This window comes from Vulpes lagopus, chromosome 1, assembly GCF_018345385.1.
Source record: "Vulpes lagopus strain Blue_001 chromosome 1, ASM1834538v1, whole genome shotgun sequence".
NCBI lineage: Eukaryota > Metazoa > Chordata > Mammalia > Carnivora > Canidae > Vulpes > Vulpes lagopus.
The window spans coordinates 10,239,879-10,259,586 of record NC_054824.1 but is presented as its reverse complement, the minus strand read 5'-3'; the positions used below and the strand labels follow the sequence as shown (position 1 = coordinate 10,259,586).

The following is a 19,708-nucleotide window of genomic DNA, read 5'->3' as shown; positions in this document are numbered from 1 at the left end:
GGCTCCCTGTGGGGAACCCAATGTGGAACTTGATTCCAGGTGCCTGAGGGCTTCTACTGGGTTTTATCTTATTTTGTTTGGAATATATTCTTGTTCATTTTTCTTTAAATCTCTGTTGTTGTTGTTGTTGTTGTTTTTAATGTATTATATAAATGGCCACCTCTCCCAGTCTTGAAGGGATGACCTCATGTAGGAGATGAACCTTATTGCTTAAACCTACCCTAGCTCTTAACTGTCTCCCAAACCTTTGTGATTGTCCAATCAGCCTACTGTAGTGTTAATGGCTTCCAGTAGGTGAGGATTTACCAAGATCTGTCGGTGTCCCAAAGGGGAGTATCTCAGTCAGCACCTAGATTCAGGCTGATTGGAAGCCAGACCCTTAGACAGCAGTTTTTAAAGTATACAAACACATCTCTTTCAGGGGAAGACTGGGAGATGGGCATTTCTGGGTGTTCCCTCTGTGCTGAGCCTTGGGGTATTAGCCAGTTAAGAACTGTTTCGTTAGGGGCACCTGGGTGGCTCAGTGGTTGAGCAACTGCCTTTGGCTTAGGGTGTGATACCGGGTCCGGGATTGAGTCCCACATCGGGCTCCCTGCATGGAGCCTGCTTCTCCCTCTGCCTGTGTCTCTGCCCCGCCCCCCGTGTCTCTCATGAATAATAAAAACAAACAAACAAAACTTGTTTCTTTGTTTGCTACTGTTCCATTAACACAGAAACACAAGCCCTGTGAACACAGGCACCTCTGGCCACCAGAGCCAGGCTATCGAAGCAAGTGATATGGCCACAAATGCTGGAAACTCTGATGATCTGGGTCGGGACAGAGGGAGCATGATGATGATACTGCCAGCCTCCCTGGCGTCCAGAGGGGATGACAGTTGGCTCTCAGAAGTGCTTTTAATGGGAAGTTTGCCCTTCAGGCCGCAGTTAAGAAGATAAGCTAATAGGCCTCTTCCACAGAAATACTGGAGGTGCATGGAGGACTGCTGCTTCTGTGCTGTGCCCTGGAGAGGAGGGAGCCGGTGAAGAACTGCTTCTCCATTTGTTGCAGTCCTATGGGACCCACACATGTAAGTCCCACTGGCCACCAAAGCCAGGTGATCAAGGGTTGTCCCTGAGCAGCTGCAAAAACCAGGACACCAGATATGTGCATAAGTACCCTTCTAGGAAATACCAGTGACCCAGGGGGAGGCAGAGGGAGAGTCTGAAGATGGCTCCCACTGGCCCCTGCAGTCTTTAGAATATTCCAGGAGGGTGCTAGATGTGTATTGAGTTAGAAGCCTGCCCCTCCCTCAGGCCAAATCTTTAGGATAAGCAAACAGGTGTCTTTCACAGGAAGACCAGACACTTTTCAGTTGGCTGCCTCCCCGCTGAGCTCTGTGGGTGGCCAGGGCACGAGCCCTTTAAGAACTGTTTCTCGGGTGGGTGAAATGGGTGAGGGGCCACAAGGTACAGATTTCCAGGGGGATGTCACGTACAGCATGGTGACTATAGTAACTAGCATTATACTGTACACTTGAAAGTTGCTGAGAGATCTTAAAAAAAAAAAAAAACTATTAGAAATGTCTATTTTCTCATGGACATTTTATCTTTCAAATTAAAAATGTGAGCAGACTATGGAAACCCAAAGCGTTTCTCAGCTTGGTATGGCCTGTGGGTCTTGTGGCTACAAACCCCACTGGCTTTCAAAGCTAGGTGTTTTGGGGGCTTATCTCCTAGATGCAGGTCTTAAAAGTTGGGATGCCAGATATGGGGTCCAGGCCCTTCACTCAGGGAGAAGCTCAGGGTTGCGAGTTCCCTCCTGACCGTGGGGGTGGCGGGTGCTTAAGGGAAAATTGTGTCTCAGCCTCTCCTGTCCGTTTCGACATGGGCTTTTATCTCATTTGCCCAGTTTGTAGGGGTTGCTCATCTAGTTTTTCTTTCAGAGGGTATTGTTCTGTGTGTAGCTGTAGATTCAGTGCATTTGTGGGAAGAGAGAAGTTCAGGATCTCTCAGGTCACTATCTTGAAGGAGAACCCTCTTGTTTACTCTCAATACCATTTGGGTGTGTGTGTGGGGGGGTAAGAGTGCAGACTCCAGGGACTCCAGGGCCAGCTCCAGGCTCACCCGCCCTCCCAGTGCACTTCCTGGCTGAAGAAATTGGGCTCTTGTGGGGAGGGGGGGCAGTGGGGGCTGGGGGGGAGTAGCACGTGGTTTGTAAGGTTGCTTGGGGACAAGTAGCCATACAGAGTGCTTGGGGCTGGGTGCACAGGGCACTCCATGAAATCATTTCTCCTCTTTCTGGAGTGTCAGCTGCATGAAGGTAGGACTTTTTTACTTTGTACCCCCAGTCCCTAGAATGACTGCATGGAGGACATGGCCAAATATTCCTTCCTCGTTGGCCTCAGCCCTCAGCCCACTGGCCTGAGCACCCCATTCTAGTCCGACTTTTGCTTTTTTAGACTCTTCACAGCTTTCCATCTGCCCTTCACTCATCTCTGAGTCTTTGTGACCTTTCTGGGCAATGGCTGCGTGGTGTGTCCTGGGGAACTCCCCGAGGCTGGTAAAACTGTCTGAGAAATACAGATTGGGGACAGGCTTTCTCAGCTGAAATGTAGCCTTTGCAGCCATTTGTGTGCAACTGCCTATGCTTTAGTGGGAGTAATAGGAAAACGCAATTGCCAAGTTTTACACTAGACGTGTACATAGCAAACATCAGAAATGTGACTTTCTTTCACTCGGGTAGCAAATGCTCTATGGCACGTGTAGCAAGTTAGACCACCTGTACAATGTGTGTGGCTTTTTTTTTTTTTTTTCCTTAAACACCATAGACCAACATAAGACAGAGCAGAGGGTCAGAGCCCTGGACAGAGGAAGGTGGCATCTAATAGGGAAGGCAGCTGAGATCTGGGAAGGGGCCAACTTCATATACTTCCAGTGTTGAAGGCTTAAATAAGCTACCTTCGGTGTGTGGGCTCAGTTGTCCTGCTAAAGTCTAGATGTGAAAATTAGCTTGGGAAAGAGAACTCAGTTGGAGGCCAGTTCTCCGGTAGGCACTTTTCGGAGTGTATTATACCCTTTATTCCTAATTACCACTTGCTAAATTGGAGTTGGGACTGGAGCCTGGACTGAGGTTCTTCTCCCTTTTTTTTTTTTTTTTTTGGTTCTTCTCCTGAAGCTGAGGCCACACCCACGGAGTTTTCACTTTCCACTGTGAAGTGGAACTCCGTTCTGGGCAAGCTCGGAAATGCTCCGCACTGAGTGGAAAGAGCTCGGCTGTCTGTACGTCAAACCACCCAGCTGGTCTAAGAAAAAGGCTGCCTCTAGCTTTATCTAGGAGAATGTTTGTTTTTATTTTTTTTTTCCCCTGCCATGCTCCGGTCAGCAGGTACGTGGCAGGTAGCCAGTGCTAGCATGTCTCTGCAGAGGCGGTGATGTCAGTTCTGCATGTGCTGGGAGCTGGGGGTGCGGGGTCTCTGGGGGTGGGGTGGCAGGAGGCGGCTAGAGTGTGTCATACGTTCAAGGGCAGCTACAGTGTACATGGTGCTTATTAAAATTAATAGAACATGGGATTCCAGAGGAGAAAAACCAAACCAAGTAGCCACCTTTCAGGTATGCTTGATACGTAGTGATGCACTTGATAGAAAACTGTGTGTCTAATTTCAGGCCCTGGGTTTGAGAGGTAGAGCTCTCAAGAAGAGCACCAATAGGTAGGATTAGGAAAACAGCGCTTGGCTTATCTGGAAAAGTACAAACTCACGGAACGATGAAGGTAAGTGGTTATTTCTGTCATCTGACGAAGCGAGACAAAGAAAAGATTTTCCTATTATCAATCAGGTCAGCATTTCCCAAACTGATGCCCAAAGGCACAGTGTTTCAGAAGAGGTTAGTGCCCTGAAATTTTATGAACAATAGTTTGGGGAATGGTGTATCCTCCTCCTAAAGCCTCGGGGTGGCCGGGACGAGGGACCGAAACTGTTCTAAGTGTGACTATTTCCAAGAAGCGGTCTTCGGGGGAGGGCGGAGGGGAACGGCTTGGGAAATGCCAAAATTTCTGATTTTAAGATAAGTTTGGAGAAATGTATTGATTTCTCCGATGATTAAATGTATTAATCTCCAGAAGGGGATCGTTAACTCAGGTGAGGTTTATATGCTGGGTACTCCGACGTCCAGGGACACTCTGTAACCACGTTGACAGACAAGCAGGCCCGTAAGCTGAAGCTTCTGGTGCCCTGATTTTTCAAGAGGAGGCACCCAAGTCAAAGGAGCCCTGGCTCAGGTCATCAGCCGACCTGGACCTGACCGAGTGGTTAATACGGAAGAGTGAGCTGCCTCTGGGAGCTTCATCCCCATAAGGAGGGGGCTGGGGGGGCCGCACTCACCTCCTTCTTGGCGGCGGACGTTCTAGGGCTTCACTGTTAGGAAACTACCCGGTACGGAAAGGTGTCGAGTAGGCAGGTGGCGCGATGCAGGGCGAGGGCCCTCAACACCAAGGAATCAGAAATCAAGCCTCCCGTTCTTAAATAACATTTATTATCATTGCAAAGGAGTCTTTTTCAGGAGAACAGTTCTCACATCGAAAGATATACTGGTTATGGGTATAGAAGCGGACTTCACTGAGTGCTCTAGGTGAGGTGTGCCCGACTACGACTCTGGATTCGGCAACCTAATAGTCACGATGCGTTGGCTGTCGCTTAGCTATTTATCCAAACATGCCTTTTTAATATTTTTTTTAATTTTTTTTTTTAATTTTTAATTTTTAATTTTTTTTTTTTTTTTTTTTTTTAAAACATGTGCCTGCACAGGGTGGAAAAAAGAAACGCCAAGGGCCTGGCTAAAAAGGAGAAGCCTAGAAAAGATAAAATTCCCGCGGCGGTTCCGTGGGACCCGGTGTCCGTGGGGGGGCGGGGGGCCCGGTGGCTTCTCCGCGTGACCGTGACCGGTGTGAAAGCCCTTGAGGGTCCCGGCGGCGGCCGGGCCGGGCCCGCGGGGGCCGCTCACTGGATCCAGTCGATGTCCAGGCAGCGCGCTATGAAGGCGAACATGTCGGAGACCTCCTCTATCACCTTGGCCGTGGGCTTCCCGGCCCCGTGGCCGGCCTTGGTGTCCACGTGGATGAGCAGCGGGTTGCTCTGCTTCCGGCTGCGGCCCACCACGTACTGGAGGGTGGCGATGAACTTGAGGGAGTGCAGCGGGACCACCCGGTCGTCGTGGTCGGCGGTCAGGAGCAGCATGGACGGGTACTGGGTGTCGTCCGCCTCCGGGAGCCTCACGTTGTGCAGCGGCGAGTACCTGGAAGGCAAAGGCAGGGCCGTGGGCCTGGACGGCCGAGGCCGGGGGTCGGGCCCCACGCTGCCCCGGGAGCCCGACGGCCCGGGCCTTGGCGTCCTTGGCGCGCCCACTGGCCGCCGCTCCTGCACCCTGGGCACCTGCCCCATCTCTGTGGCTCCCACCCTGGAAGACGGGGGAAGAGCCCAGGTCTTTCGAGACGACTCTGACCCTACTATACACACGCGTAGGATCTGGAGTGGCTCCGTGCTCCTTACGCTGACTTTCTCACTCCTACAAGGTAGACTGGTTGTTTTATTTTTATTTTTTTTACTTTTATTTTTTTCCATTTAATTGTTTATTTTATTTTACATTTTTTGATTGGAGTTCAATTTGCCAACATAGAGCATAGCACCCAGTGCTCAATCCCATCAAGTGCCCCCCTAAGTGCCCGTCACCCAGTCACCCAGTCACCCCCACCCCCTGCCCACCTCCCCTAGTTCGTTTCCCAGAGTTAGGAGTCTTTCATGTTCTGTCTCCCTCTCTGATATTCATTTTCTCTCATTTTCTCTCCTTTCCCCTTTAATCCCTTTCACTATTTTTTGTATTCCCCAAATGAATGAGACCATATAATGTTTGTCCTTCTCCGACTGACGTATTTCACTCAGCATAATACCCTCCAGTTCCATCCACGTCGAAGCAAATGGTGGGTATTTGTCATTTCTACTGGCTGAGGAATAGTCCATTGTATACATAGACCACAGCTTCTTTATCCATCATCTTTCGATGGACACCGAGGCTCCTTCCACAGTTTGGCTATTGTGGACATACGACCCAGCAATTGCACTGCTGGGGACTTACCCCAAAGATACAGATGCAGTGAAATGCTGGCACACCTGCACCTCCATGTTTATAGCAGCAATGTCCATAACAGCCAAACTGTTGTTGTTTTTTATTTATTTATTTATTTATTTTTTATTTTTTTAAATTTTATTTATTCATGAGAATGAGAGAGAGAGGCAGAGGGAGAAGCAGGCTCCATGCAGGGAGCCCAACGTGGGACTCGATCCCAGGTCTCCAGGATCACGCCCTGGGCTGAAGGCGGCGCTAAACCGCTGAGCCACCTGGGCTGCCCTGTTGTTGTTTTTTAAAAGATTTTATTTAGTTATTCACGAGAGATACAGACAGAGGGAGAAGCAGGCTCCCTGCGGGGACCTGCCTGATGGGGACTCGATCCCAGGACCCCGGGGTCACGACCTGAGCCGAAGGCAGGTGCTCAACCACGGAGCCTCCCAGGAGTCCCACAAGGGGGATTGATTGTAAGCCACTGACTGTGGATACGCCAGCTGCTGGCCTCTCTTTGGTCGAAAACCTTGAAAGTCAAAGCATATGGCAGCTTTCTGGCCCTTTGCTATTGATACGATGTTTGTTGCAGGCTCAGCAAGGCCGGCTGAGGAGAGTCTGGGTCCTGTTGGGGCCTCTCACGGGCACTTGGGGCCCTGCCAGTGGTGACCAGCTCGGTGGGGGGAGCAGAGGACGCACCTTCTGCAGGACAACTTTTCAGGCAAGTGAACAAAAGGGTTTTATGAATATAAGTATAGTCGAATTAGATGGCAGGTGAGGGACATCTCTGGATTTCTATCTTTGCGTTTTACTCAATATGGATGTTCCGTTTGTCAAGTATTAATGAATAGAATCGGCTGTTTTCGTAGAGTTTTATTTTGGAGGGTAAATGGTCAAGAACAGTAACGCATCTGCTTGGTTAACCAAGTCAAGACTGAAACGTTCTGGAGTTTTCAGATAAGATTAAGGGGCTGACGTGGCTCGGCTTTCTGATCTTATTTCAGAGTGTTCTTGGATTGACCCCAGCCCTCCAGCTAAGTATTAGTTCTTGGGGAAAGAGGTTTGGAAAATTCTGCCTCCTGATAATACCACCACCCCTCTACCCCTGAGATTCACATACATGCCATGCTGCTACATTTAAGATTCTGGAAAATTCTGTATTCATGGAGGGAGGGGACCCCCTTTAATCTTAGACCATGCTTCATGGGACATGCAGCTTCTGGTAAGGCCCCCTCTGGCCACACTGATACATTTAAGATTCCGGAAAATTCTGTATTCATGGGGGGGGGGAACCCCCTTTTAATCTCAGATCGTGCTTCATGGGACATGCAGCTTCTGGTAAGGCCCCCTCTGGCTCCAGAATGGAGTAGGAGGAGAACACAGCCCCGTGAGAGCTAGGCTGGAAAATTAAAGTCTAAAGTAGGACTATCACAGACATCTTGAGAGGAAAAATATTTACTTTTCTTTTATTCCCCATATTAATTTTTATATATTTTATCTGAGAGAGGGAGGGGCAGCAAAGGCAGATGCTTAACCGACTGAGCCACCCAGGCGCCCCTTCCCAAATTAATTTTAGAAGCATTAGGCTCCACTGAATATTTTGTTGTCTTTGATACACAATTTGGTATTTTCTTTACAGTATTAGTTTGAACTACAGCTGCTTGATTCAGCTTTTACTGGTATTTGGCAACGAGGGTATCTACGTGTCTTAAAGTATTCAATGATAAAACTTGAGTCATTTTAGCTAAAGAGCTAAAACCATAAAAAGCCCATAAAATTAAAGAAAAAGCTTGACCAGAGAAATTATTGATGAAATTTAGAGCTGACAGAAGCCTGGGACACAGGCTTCTTGTACTGTTCCAAGGGCCATTCCTAACTGCTGATGACGGTCCCCAAACCCCTACCTGTAGAAGTGAAGACTGTGAACAGCCAGAAAAGAACGTGGCTTGTGGTCTTGAGCGTCTAAATGCCTGCCATTTCCTCAATGGTCTCGCCAAAGTGGTTGTCGGATGGGAATGAAGTTGTATGATGTTTTAATGATGTGATTTTGCAGTTTTAAATATATATGATTATACTGAGGGAACAAAGTAGGTTTTAATGTGCCTGCATAGATCCTTCTTTATTTCCGCCTTAAAATCCCATACATAGATGTAAAGTAAAATGGCACCGTTTTCTATCCGGTTTTGATTGCTATGGTAACAAATTACAACAAGTTTGGCAGCTTTTCAAAACAACACAGATTTCTTATCTCCCAGTTCTGTCAGCCAGAAGTCTAGGGTGGCTCAACTGGGTCCTCTGCACTGGGTCTCGGGGCTGTGAAATCAAGGTGTTGGCTGGCTGCGCTCTTATCGGGAAATTCTGGGAAAAAATCTGTTCCCAGGCTCATTCAGGCTGTTGGCAGAACTCAGTTCCCATGTGGTTATAGGACCGAGGTCTCCCTTTCTTTGGGGACTGTGGCTGTTCTCACCTTCTAGAGGCCCCTTCCCCGTCTTCAAAGCCAGCAATGGCAGCTCCAGTCCCCCTCATGCTTCCAATCTGACCTCCCTTTCTGCTGCATTCCCTGCCTCCAGCCAGAGAGAGACTGAGCCTACTTCAGTAATCCAGGATTATCTCCTTATTTTCAGGTCAGCTGACTAGTAACCTCACTTTAATCTGCAAAGTCCCTTCACAGCAGCACTCAGATTAGTGTCTGACTTGAAGAGACCGGGGGTGGGGGTGGGGGGGGCAGGAATCCGGGGGTGGGAGGACATCTTTAGAATTCCCCATCTCTGTAGTTTGTTGTTCTTGTTAAAGACCGGATCAAAACAAGGAAGACACGTAGGTACCCCCATCACTTCCCCTACTTTCTGCAGTAAATGATACGCAGATATGAGACACCGAAGGGGACAAAGGGTCAGACGCTTATGCTTTTGATTGCTCAGGACTACGATGTCAAAATCGTTAGCAACACACACACCCACACACAGGTATCAATATGAATGAAGACTTACTTGATAAGCCATTCAAAGTGCTGTTTGCTGTCCGAGCACCCGTAGTCGGTGGTCCAGGCGTGGCCGATGGTGTATTTATGGAACTTCAGCATGTCCATCACTCCAACTTGGGCAATAACACAGCCAAAGAGGTCAGGGCGCTGATTTGCACAAGCGGCTGAAAACCAAGACAGAAAGAAAGGAAAAGGATAAACATCTAAATAAATAAAAACAAATCAACACTTTCAATACTTTCAGAACCACGGTTGCCCTCTTTCCTAGAGCACAGGAAGAAACTGTAATAAACCACCTGCCTAATGGCTACAAGCTTTTATTGAAGGGGCTGGATATTCTCACCAGTGGTAGAGATTCACTACTCCCGGAGGGGAATCTCAGCGCGGGAGTTATTCAGAAAAGCTCAAGGACTTTCTGGATTGCTACACAGCGGGAACTGGGGGCCACAGGAGCCAACTGTGAGGTTAGAGGGGTGGAATTTCAGCCCTACCTCTGACCTTAGGGGAGGGGAGAGAGTTAATAATGGCTACTGATTTAATTTCTCATGCCTGCATAATAGAACTTCCATAAAAAGCCCTAAGCAATGGAGTTCAAAGAGCTTCCAGGTTGGTGAACACACTGAAGTGCTAGAAGGGTGGCCTTCCTAGAGAAGGCATGGAAGTTCTGCAAGCCTCCCTTTACCCCATCCCTTACTCTACTACTGTTCCAGTCTATGAGCTGTCCTAGCAAATTACCAAACCCGTGGATCATGGGAACCCCATACCAATGTGGGATCTGTGCTAACTCTGGGCAGTATCAGATCTGAATTGCAGGACACCCACTGGGTGTCGGAGAGCTGGAGAATTGGTTGGTGTGGAGGAAAAAACCCTATACATTTGGTGTTGGAAGTGTTGTGAATAGAAACCCTTCATACAGTCCAAGGCAGGGCCTGAAACCCAGCATAGGCTCTAACCAATATTGGCACACGTTCTTGTCCTGCTTTAAAAATACCCTTCTTTGTATAGTTATAGAAATATTTCTTAGTTTTCATAATTCAACAAATATTTATTGAACATCTTGCCATGTGCCTTTTATGGGAAAGTTAAGTGAATAAGCAATTACAGTGTGAGAACCACCACTGTGGGGGGGGGGCGGAGTCCATGGGGTGTGGGGGAACCCAACCTGGGGTAAGGCAGTTAGGGAGGTGTGGGGAGGAAGTCACATCAAAGCTGGTGTGCTGAACAGTCAGTCAGGGGAATCTGGCCTTCTCCTGCCTCTGGCCAAAAAACCTAGTTTGCACCCTCGTTGCACCTGATTTTGGTGCTTATAATACTAGATCGTGGGTCCCACCCTGGGATACGCTGATCCACTCTCAGGTGTGAGAGGGGCAGGAATCTGTCCTTTTAAGTAAGCCTTGAACACCCTGAGAAGGGAAATCCATTTCTGCAAGTTCCTCGAGGGACCAGGGTTGCCAATAGATGTACACCAGTTCCTGGCTATGAAACTGAAAAGATAAAGGAGTTATTGGATGAAACAGTGAATTACTCAACTGTCCCACTATTGGTATCAGATGGTATTTTCAATATCCTTTCCCATTAAATCTTAGATGTGCTCTTTGTTCTCTGTTACACTTCACATATGATCTACATGCAAATTCAGAACACACCCAGAATCTGACCCCTTCTTGCTGCTTCCGTTGCCACACTCGAGGGCCAAGCCACCACCGTGTCTCACGGGGACGGAGGCCTCCCCTTCATCTGCCCTAACACCATAACACGATCAGTGCAAGGTCGATCCCATTAAAAAGTAAATAAAATTCCCGCACTGGCTTCTTTCTTCAAAGAGTAAACCAGGCCCGCTGGACTGGGTCTGAGGTCCTGCCTGTTTTCGCCTCCTGACCCTTTCCCTCACTCACTGTGCCTAGCAATTATATCAGTGCTCTTTCTAAATTTAAAACAATTATTTTGGATCTATAGATTTTACCTCCATGGGAAATTTCTTTTTTCAAGACTATATTCTATTGGGGTAAAGAGTATTCAGGTTTTGCAGTGACTCAGTATATTTCAAGGATAAGGAAACGGAGTGAATGTGCGGCCCCCGAGTCCCCTTCCAAAACAGTGGATTTTCACACTTGTTTTGAGTCTACAGTGGTACAATATGTCCTCATATCCTAATGACACTGGATGTAGGACCCAGTAAGCAAAGTTCAGGCCACCATAAATGTTCAATACCAAGTAAAATGTCCTTAACTATCAAATATTAGGAAAAGCGACTTCGAGGCTGTGCCATTTAGAGGTTAAAGGAGCAGACTCTAAACCACAGTGTTAGGCTCCAACCCCAGCATCACCACATGGCAGCTGTGTGACACGAGGCAAGCTGCTCAACGTCTCGGTGCCCCCGGTCCTCGGTAAAATGGGAATAATACCAGTTCCCGTCTCTCAGGCTGCGTGCATGTCCAATGAGTGTGTGCAGCTGAAGGGCTCAGCACTGGCCCAGCACCCAAGGTGCTCAGCAAGTGTGAATTAATACCATGAATATTTCATTACTATTCTGCTGTGCTACCCCATTTTCCTCCATCAATCTTCTCTTTGAGCACACAGCATAGGTGTTCACCAAATCTTACAGGTTCTGAGTAGCATAATCACATTTATTGGTTATTGGCTCAGTCCTGTGCTGGCTGAACCCTAGAAACCTATGGGTCCGCTGTGGGGCGCTGGTCCCACCCAGTGTGCAGCCCAGAAGAGCTGGGAGCAGGCAGGCGCAACAGCTTCTCAGGGTGTCACGAATCAAGCCTGTATCAAGTGAGTTCAGTTGGGTCTTTGTGTGTCATTTATCAGATGCCCTGATACAAATGGGTTTTGCTTTCTTTGCTCCCATCCGTGAGCCAAAGTCAGTCAAGAGCTGTCTACGGACAGTGTATCTGAAAACCCCCAGAGTGTTAACTAGTAAGTACAATAGAATCCAGGTCTCACCCACTAAGAGGCCTCCGTTTGAACCTCCATTAATAGTCAGCCTCTTGGGAGACGTGTAACCTTCCTTGATAAGATACTCCGCAGCGTGCTGAAAGTCATCAAAGCAGTTCTGTTTGTTTGCCAAGATACCACCTGCAATGTGCCAAAGTGAAAGATGGTTAAGAGAAAAAACATTAAAGAAAAAAAAAGATTAACCTAAAGGGGCTTCAAATGGTAGGGGGAGCAGGGTTTCAACTATCGATCACTTACACACACCGGGCTAACACCACACTTAGAAAAACGCTCCAATTGAAATTTTGTTATGCATCATGGAAATCCATCACCACCAATCCATATGGTGGATCTGTACTTTCCCAAACACAATGGTAATGCCCCGCAGGGAAGAGATGATCTGTTAGAGAACCACAAGGACACAAGTACGAAAGCAGGTAACCACAAAGAATCTAGATTTTGGAGAGACCAAACTTAGCCTCGAGCCTCGCTCCGAGTAGCAAACAACGATGGGGGGCCGTGTGTGGTTCCTGCTTCCTGGACAGCACCTGGTGCTCTCACAGGTGCGCTTCTGAGCCCTCCTCCTCGCAGGAGTTTGAAATGGTAAAGCTGAGAAACAGGGTATTTAGTTTTGCCCTTATTTAGAGAATGTAAGGAGTTTGGTGGGGAGGTGGTGCTACCAAGAGCAGCCTATTACGGTTTCTCAATCCTTGAATGAAGAGCTCAGACATCTCCCCCAGAGAATCTGGACTTTTCTCACCGAGAAGTCCTCCAATGTATAAAAAGCACACAAAGAAACTATGTAAAGAGAGGAACATTTGTACAGTCTTAAAATATCTAAAAGGAAAGGCCAAAAGTCAAAGATGTGCCCCCAATGGAAGAGATGTCTGAAATAACTGCCTAGGAGATGAACAAAAAGCAGACACAGGTCTAATTAGATATCTGAGATTAACCACTTTTGCGGAAATTCAATTACAGATGAAGCAGTGCTACTGAAGAAATTTTTTCATATCAAAACAAATGTTATTAAAATTTTAATAAGAAATTATCGGTGAATTAGAACAGCTAGAATTACTTAGTTTCCAGGAATAATATCATTTTGGGTATAGGACTATATTTTTTAAAGAGCATTACATTTTAAACTCAATACACAGAATGGAATTTAGATCTATCAATGTTTAGTACACTAGGGTCTACTGGAAAAATCCATTTCTGGCCCCTTGACTGCCTAAATTTGGGGAAAGTCTATGAATCAGTCTAAATGCAGATAGTCAGCTTTTAGACTCATTCAAGTTCCAAGGTTCCCCCGGGTCTTTTGGACAAGAAGTTGGTTCTAATTAATACAGAGATGAGAGAGCGCACTGATGCCTAGCATAGCAAGGTGGGCACCTGATGACCAGAGGGGTTTTATGGAGAAGAACCTGGGTTCTCCAGGAGAGGGCCAGAGGACCCAGAGTCCACGCAGGGGTGCGTCTATGTATGCCACAAACGTTTTAACTGGTAAATGAGGTGTGTCAGGGGGTCCAGACTTAGCATACGGGTTTGGGACATAAATATATGGTATGTAGAGGTTTTCTTAGCTTTCTTTGACCAATCATCTCTTAATATCACAGTATGATCTTAGTGTAATTAAACTATAATATCAGGGTCAAAATCAGGTCAGGGTCAAAATTATACAATGAAACAACTGATAAAGTCTTTGGAGATGACACTTGGGAGCAGCTGCCCTAATGGTGGCGGGCAGGTCAGGAGCCCATGTGTTAGCGAGAAGTACTCACAAGATGCTCAAATAGTATGTGGTCTCGTGTCAGCGTTTGGGGTGCTTGCTGGATGTTCAGCATCCTGACACCTAATAGGTACTTATGAAAAATCCCTTTACAGATCTACCCTCATCCCTGCAGACTGGATTTGATGCAGAAAACCACAGCGTTTGGCCTCAGGTTCAGGAACAAGAGGATACACACAGATCTGCTGTTCCTACTGTGGGAGGAGACCCCCTCTGCCTGGTGCTGCTGACCAACCCCGAGCCCTGGGGGCTATGCTTGTTCCAGTAAGCCGCCTTATCAATGACGCTGATGATGAGACATGGGAGAAGCTTGGGGCTGGTGGGAGCAAACGTGCATTCCCACATCCTCCTCTGGCTGTTGGTTAGTCTCTGAACTCCAGATGCCCAATAGGCTGGGGGAAGGGCTGTGCTTCATATGCAAAGAAAAGGAAGCGATAAGGCTTTTAAAAAATTATGACAGGCTGGGGAATGAAGCTTAGTATGGAAGCAATATCCTCAATGAAGCAGGATACATGCTTCAGGAGCCCGGAGAACAGAGACCAAATCCTTAAAACCAGAAAAGCAAAACGCCTGAGCTGCCCATGACAGAGTCACAGCTGTAATGCCAGGAGGATGCCGCTGCTTAGCATCATCAGGACAATCAGAGAAAACAAGCCAAACGATGCTCACTCTGGGAACAGGAAAGATCTATTTAAGATTGCTCTTTTTAAGAGAAAATGACCTGTCTGGAGATAGCCAGATAATGCTAACCAAAATACCAATTCTGATTGCGGTCTATAGGGAATGGTTTGGATAAGTATGTACTTCATTAAAATAAAGAGATTACAGAGGAAAACAAAATGTGAAAAAAGAGTTGTTTTTGGAGAGGCAGTGGTGCCTGCAACCTGTCGGAACATATCCTAATTCTTCTCTTGCCTAGCCACAATGCTTTTCTGCTCCTGACCCCGTCAGCTCGTCCAGACACAGCTTTGGCTGTGCCATGTTTGTGCTTCTGTAGAGAGAATATCTCACCTTTATGCCACGTCTCTCCGTATTCGCCACCTCCTCTGATGTTGGCCACCGCAAGGACACCGCCCATGTGTCTCACGAAGATGAGCCTGGACACACTGAGAAGCAGTTCAAATAATTAGCCTTCCATTAACCACCTGGTAAGGACCATGCCGTGTCTCCCCATCAGGAAAAATGTATCCCCGAAGACATTCCACATGTAATATTACTGCAATAGGAGCCTAGTATTTGTATATTATTTGATTAAAGTGCCATATAGAAAAGTTCTGATGAATGTTTAACTGCAAAGTTCATACATTTTCATGTGCATTCAGTGTATCTCATTTTTCTATACTAGTAAATATTTTACTATAGGGAGTGGGAATACACAATTCATAAGGCAAACAAAGAACCGCCCTCATTTCATGCTGAATCCATCTTCTAAACAACTATGTTGGCAAATTGAGTCTCTCCAGCCACGTGACACAGCCCTGGTGTGAATGGCTCTGGGACTGCACGCATCCCCATCTGTGGTCCCTACTCCACTGTTGCTAGTATCTCTTTCTTAATTGTTCAAGGTGGAATAAAGAAAGCTGTTTCTGAAATTGGATTTTAAAGAGGTAGTCTAGGTTTACAGACATTTAGATGCTACACTCGGTAACACAGGTGTGAGAGAGGTAGAGTAGACCAAGGACACACGGTCCAGAAAGCAAGCATGGAGGGCTCAGGGCTGGAGAAGGTTTTCTAGAAATAAGCAGAAGAAACTATAGCACAAAGCCACCAGAAGAAAGAGTTAAGGAAGTCCTTTGGGAAATCTGGATTTTGTTTTCTTTTTTCCACTCTCACCCTAATGGTGCTAAATGACATCTATTATTTCTGATAGCTAAAATTAATTCTGCCTTGAGATGGGTTTATGAAAATTTTATGGGGCACCTGGGTGGCTCAGTGGTTGAGTGTCTGCCTTTGGCTCAGGTCTCGATCCTGGAGTCCTGGGATCGAGTCCCGCATCGGGCTCCCCACGGGGAGCCTGCTTCTCCCTCTGCCTCTCTCATGAATAAATAAATAAATAAAAGCTTTAAAAAAAATGTATTCTCCCTTTTAGTAGCTAGGGAAACACAGGCTTCTGAAAGCTGGGGCTCTGGATGGCCTGAGTGCTAATTTCCTGGGTTTTGAGGACACAGAGAAAAGCAGAGTTGGAGGAGGTGATCCTAGCACACAGCTGGATTGGCCAAACAGATTTTCAAGCACTTGGTCTTCTCATCAACACCGTTCATGCACCTCTGATGGTCTCTATGAAGCTCCCAGCGTATCTGCTGGGTTCTGGGATAAAAATGGTGCAGGGCCCCTTCCTTACTCATTTCTCAAGTCCCAGTGGAGCAGGATTAATAACTACTTGTACAGATGAACAAAGACAAGCAGTTTTAGCTATAGTAGATGTGGTTCAGGATTCAGAGTTGTCTCCATCCAAGACCCACTATAGAGACTAAGGGAAGTGGGGCTCAGGGTGCAAGTCTCTTGTTCATGGAATGAAGCACATGTTCACTGGCCCTACACTCAGGCATCACCATGACTTGAAACTGAAGCTTGAATTTCATCACTTTGAACAATAAAGAGGGGCAATGACACATTTTACTTTTTGTTTTAAGGATTAGGTTAATCTAGTGAGCCAACAGGTGTTGGTTGCTATTCAGACTAATAATCACAAAGAATAAATATGGCACATGGTTAACCTCATAGACATGGATATAAGAATGGGAGAGCAAATCTCACTGTCAGGGAAACTCTGGCAGGAGGTGGGCAGCCTGTCTGTGGCTCAGGCCCTGCCTAGAATAATGGCTGGTATGGAGGAAGCATTGCAGAGCGTAGAATGGCACAGTCACTGTACAGTGAACAAAGAACAGTCCCTATGCCACTCTTCTAACTGGTTTCCCTTCAGTTTATTCATGTGATGATACGTAACAAATCTTCTGAAAATATTGGTCTGCATGATGATTTTACAAGTCCATCAGCTCCCCAGTATCAGAAGGATAAAATCAAACCCTTTAACCAGATGTCCAAGGTAGGTCACAGTTTGGCTATAAACTACTTCAGGGCAGGGACAAGGTTTTCTACTTCAGCAAATCCTGAACACTTAGCCAGCAAATGCTCAAAACAAAGCGAGAGTTCTTTGTCTTCAAATTTGGGGCAGCTATTGAATCTACTCTGAATTTATGTCCTGGTAGTCACCAGTCCATAAATTTCTTTCCAAATAGGATCAGATTTCATATGAAGCTCTATTTAGAAGTTGGCTTATGGCCGGACTTGCTGGTAGGGGACTCCTTGCTTTTACTCAAAATGCCCAATGCAAACTTTTACACCGTGAATGGGATATTAAAATCAAGTTTGCAAATAATTGACAGAAGATATTTAAATAACAGCAAATGTATCAATGCAGATTCCCCGCCCCCTCCCGCCCCGAATCATAAACAGTTTGGGAAATAATCACAAAAACAGTTTAAAAACAAGTGATAGCATATACAGAAAATACACTTGTGGCTGAATGTTAAGATGGTCTATTTTAAGACTCTGTGCTGCTGAAAAATATAATTATTAGCTGAAAAATCATTCCCTCTGAAGAGAATGCTGAGGGCAATGGCAGGCCAGCAAATGACAAACACGGAAGGTACGAGCTTCCTTTCTTCCAGACCTTAGGTTGATACTAACCTTCTGTAGCCTGGCAGCTACAGCCTCGGCATCTGGTTCTCAAACAACCTGTTCACTGAAGACACAAGATTAGCGTGTCATGATCCTGAAATTCCGGACCAGAAGGGGCACGTACTTAACACACAATCCTGCCTCTCCACAAAACAAGCAAGAAATATAGAGCTAAATACATTTTAAGAAATGAGTTAGTGGACTAGTCTCTGCTTTCTTCCCACCGTATGGAGAGGATCAAAGGCACGTCAAGGTTCTAAGAGTGTTCTACGCTTACCTGTAGTTGGGTGTGATAGATATGTTGAAGCCGCCGTAGCCATATAAGAAGGCAGGATGAGAGCCATCCAATTTTATGCCCTTTTTATGCACAATGAACATTGGAATCTTTGTACCATCCTTGCTGGGGTAGAAAATCTAGAACAAAAGAAAGCAGAATAGATTTCATATTACTTAGCTACACTTGCATGCTTTGACACGGGAGAAACGTGCAGGCAAGTAAATTCTCTCTTCAAGATGTAGGGTAGCAAAATGGATAGCCAGTACCGGCGGGTACCTGACCGAAGCATCTTTGACTTTTTATGGAGACAGTGTGGGGTAGAGAAGAGTGTCTGAAAGTAGGGAGACCTGAATTTGAATTCTTATTCCTCAACCCGCTAATTAGGTTACCGGCAGTGAGCCACTGATCATCCTTAGGCCTCACTTCTTCAGCCCCCAATGGGGCCACTGTGCCTACTATACGGAACATAGAAGACAACGGGCCTTTGGTTCTCTACTCCTCCCCCTCCCCCTCCCAGCACTGGAAGAATCGGATCGGCCGTCCTACCAAACAATCCAGTCTAGGGAGACTCTTTTCTAGGGAACGGGTTTCATATTCAACTTCTTCCATACATGTTAAGATACTCAACCCTTCATTTTTCTGTGTTCAGCTATTAAGTAAATGTTAGCAACTACAAAACATGCATCAGGTGAGAGTGTAGAAGAATGACAACAAGGAAATCCTATTATCCCCAGTTAAAGACCTTTTCTCCAGCATTTTTTTTTCTAAGTATACTCCACACCCAACACGGAACCCAACGTGGGGCCCGAACTCATGACCTTGAGTCAAGACCCGAGCTGATGCCCAACAGACTGAGCCACCCAGGCGCTCCATTCTTCAGCCTTTTTAATTTAGGCTTATCATACTCACCAGAGTCTGGGCAACCTTGGGCAAGTTCAGGCAACATTTCTAAACTCCTTACTTCTTGGATAACAGGGGTAAGACAAAAAGGATAAGAAAGAGGACACTGAGGGCAGCCCCCGTGGCTCAGCAGTTTAGCGCCACCTTCAGCCCAGGGTGTGATCCTGGCGACCCAGGATCGAGTCCCATGTCAGGCTCCCTGCATGGAGCCTGTTTCTCCCTCTGCCTGTGTCTCTGCCTCTCTCTCTCTCTCTCTCTCGTGAATAAATAAATAAAATCTTAAAAAAAAAAAAATAAAATAAAAGAAAGAGGACACTGAATGCTAACTGAGTGGTAAGCCACCAAAAGCAGATAATGGTTTCTTCCAGACAGAAAAGCTGTAAACAGCTTTCTCTTTGGGCAAACATGGTGTCTTTACCCAAATGATACCTGGAAAGTGTTCTTGCTCAGAAACATCTTGCTGACCTCCCATGTTATACTCAAGGACATAAGCCTTTGTGCTTAGTGTGGTTTGGAGCCATATGGTATCCAAGGCTTTTTACAGTGGCATTTCTATAGAAGGTAGCCACTAAGTCCTTGGAAATCAACTTGGGTGTGTGTGTGTACAGGTTTAGCCAAAAGCACTACAGGGCCACAAGAAATGCTGCAAGCCTGGTAGCTTTCTGAAACCTGCCAAGAATAGAAGAAAAAAAAAAAAACATTCATTTCTGACTTTGGAGAGAAATACTGAGAAAGATGCAAATTTGTGAGTTTAGGATTCACAGAGGATACTACTTGGGGTTCAAAATTATCAGAAGGGACACACACTTTTTTTAAAATAATAAATTTATTTTTTTATTGGTGTTCAATTTGCCAACATACAGAATAACACCCAGTGCTCATCCCGTCAGTGCCCGTCACCCATTCACCCCCACCCCCTACCCTCCTCCCCTTCCACCACCCCTAGTTCGTTTCCCCGAGTTAGGAGTCTTTATGTTCTGTCTTCCTTTCTGATATTTCCCAACATTTCTTCTCCCTTCCCTTATATTCCCTTTCACTATTATTTATATTC

The 19,708-nt window shown here is 46.3% G+C and overlaps 1 protein-coding gene and 1 long non-coding RNA gene across 8 annotated transcripts in view; one reads left to right on the top strand and one right to left on the bottom strand.

The window, feature by feature from the left end:
- The window catches only part of LOC121496460, a 127,793-nt gene extending 122,878 nt beyond the window's left edge, over positions 1-4,915 (top strand). For 6 of the 7 annotated variants that reach the window (XR_005989245.1, XR_005989247.1, XR_005989243.1 and 3 more), the window contains 2 exons: positions 958-1,067; positions 4,782-4,915. This is a non-coding gene — a long non-coding RNA (uncharacterized LOC121496460). Of the gene's footprint in view, positions 1-957; positions 1,068-3,154; positions 3,365-4,781 lie in introns of all 7 variants that reach the window. The other variant, XR_005989241.1, reaches the window with a different exon arrangement.
- Positions 4,488-19,708, bottom strand: part of LOC121496374 (prolyl endopeptidase) — a 117,554-nt gene continuing 102,333 nt past the window's right edge. Inside the window, exons 11-15 of the mRNA XM_041764756.1 lie at positions 17,758-17,894; positions 14,811-14,905; positions 12,023-12,154; positions 9,078-9,234; positions 4,488-5,268 (exon numbers count right to left, since the gene is read on the bottom strand). Coding sequence (XP_041620690.1) covers positions 4,974-5,268; positions 9,078-9,234; positions 12,023-12,154; positions 14,811-14,905; positions 17,758-17,894 — 816 coding nt within the window. The 3' untranslated portion in view covers positions 4,488-4,973. The remainder of the gene's footprint in view (positions 5,269-9,077; positions 9,235-12,022; positions 12,155-14,810; positions 14,906-17,757; positions 17,895-19,708) is intronic.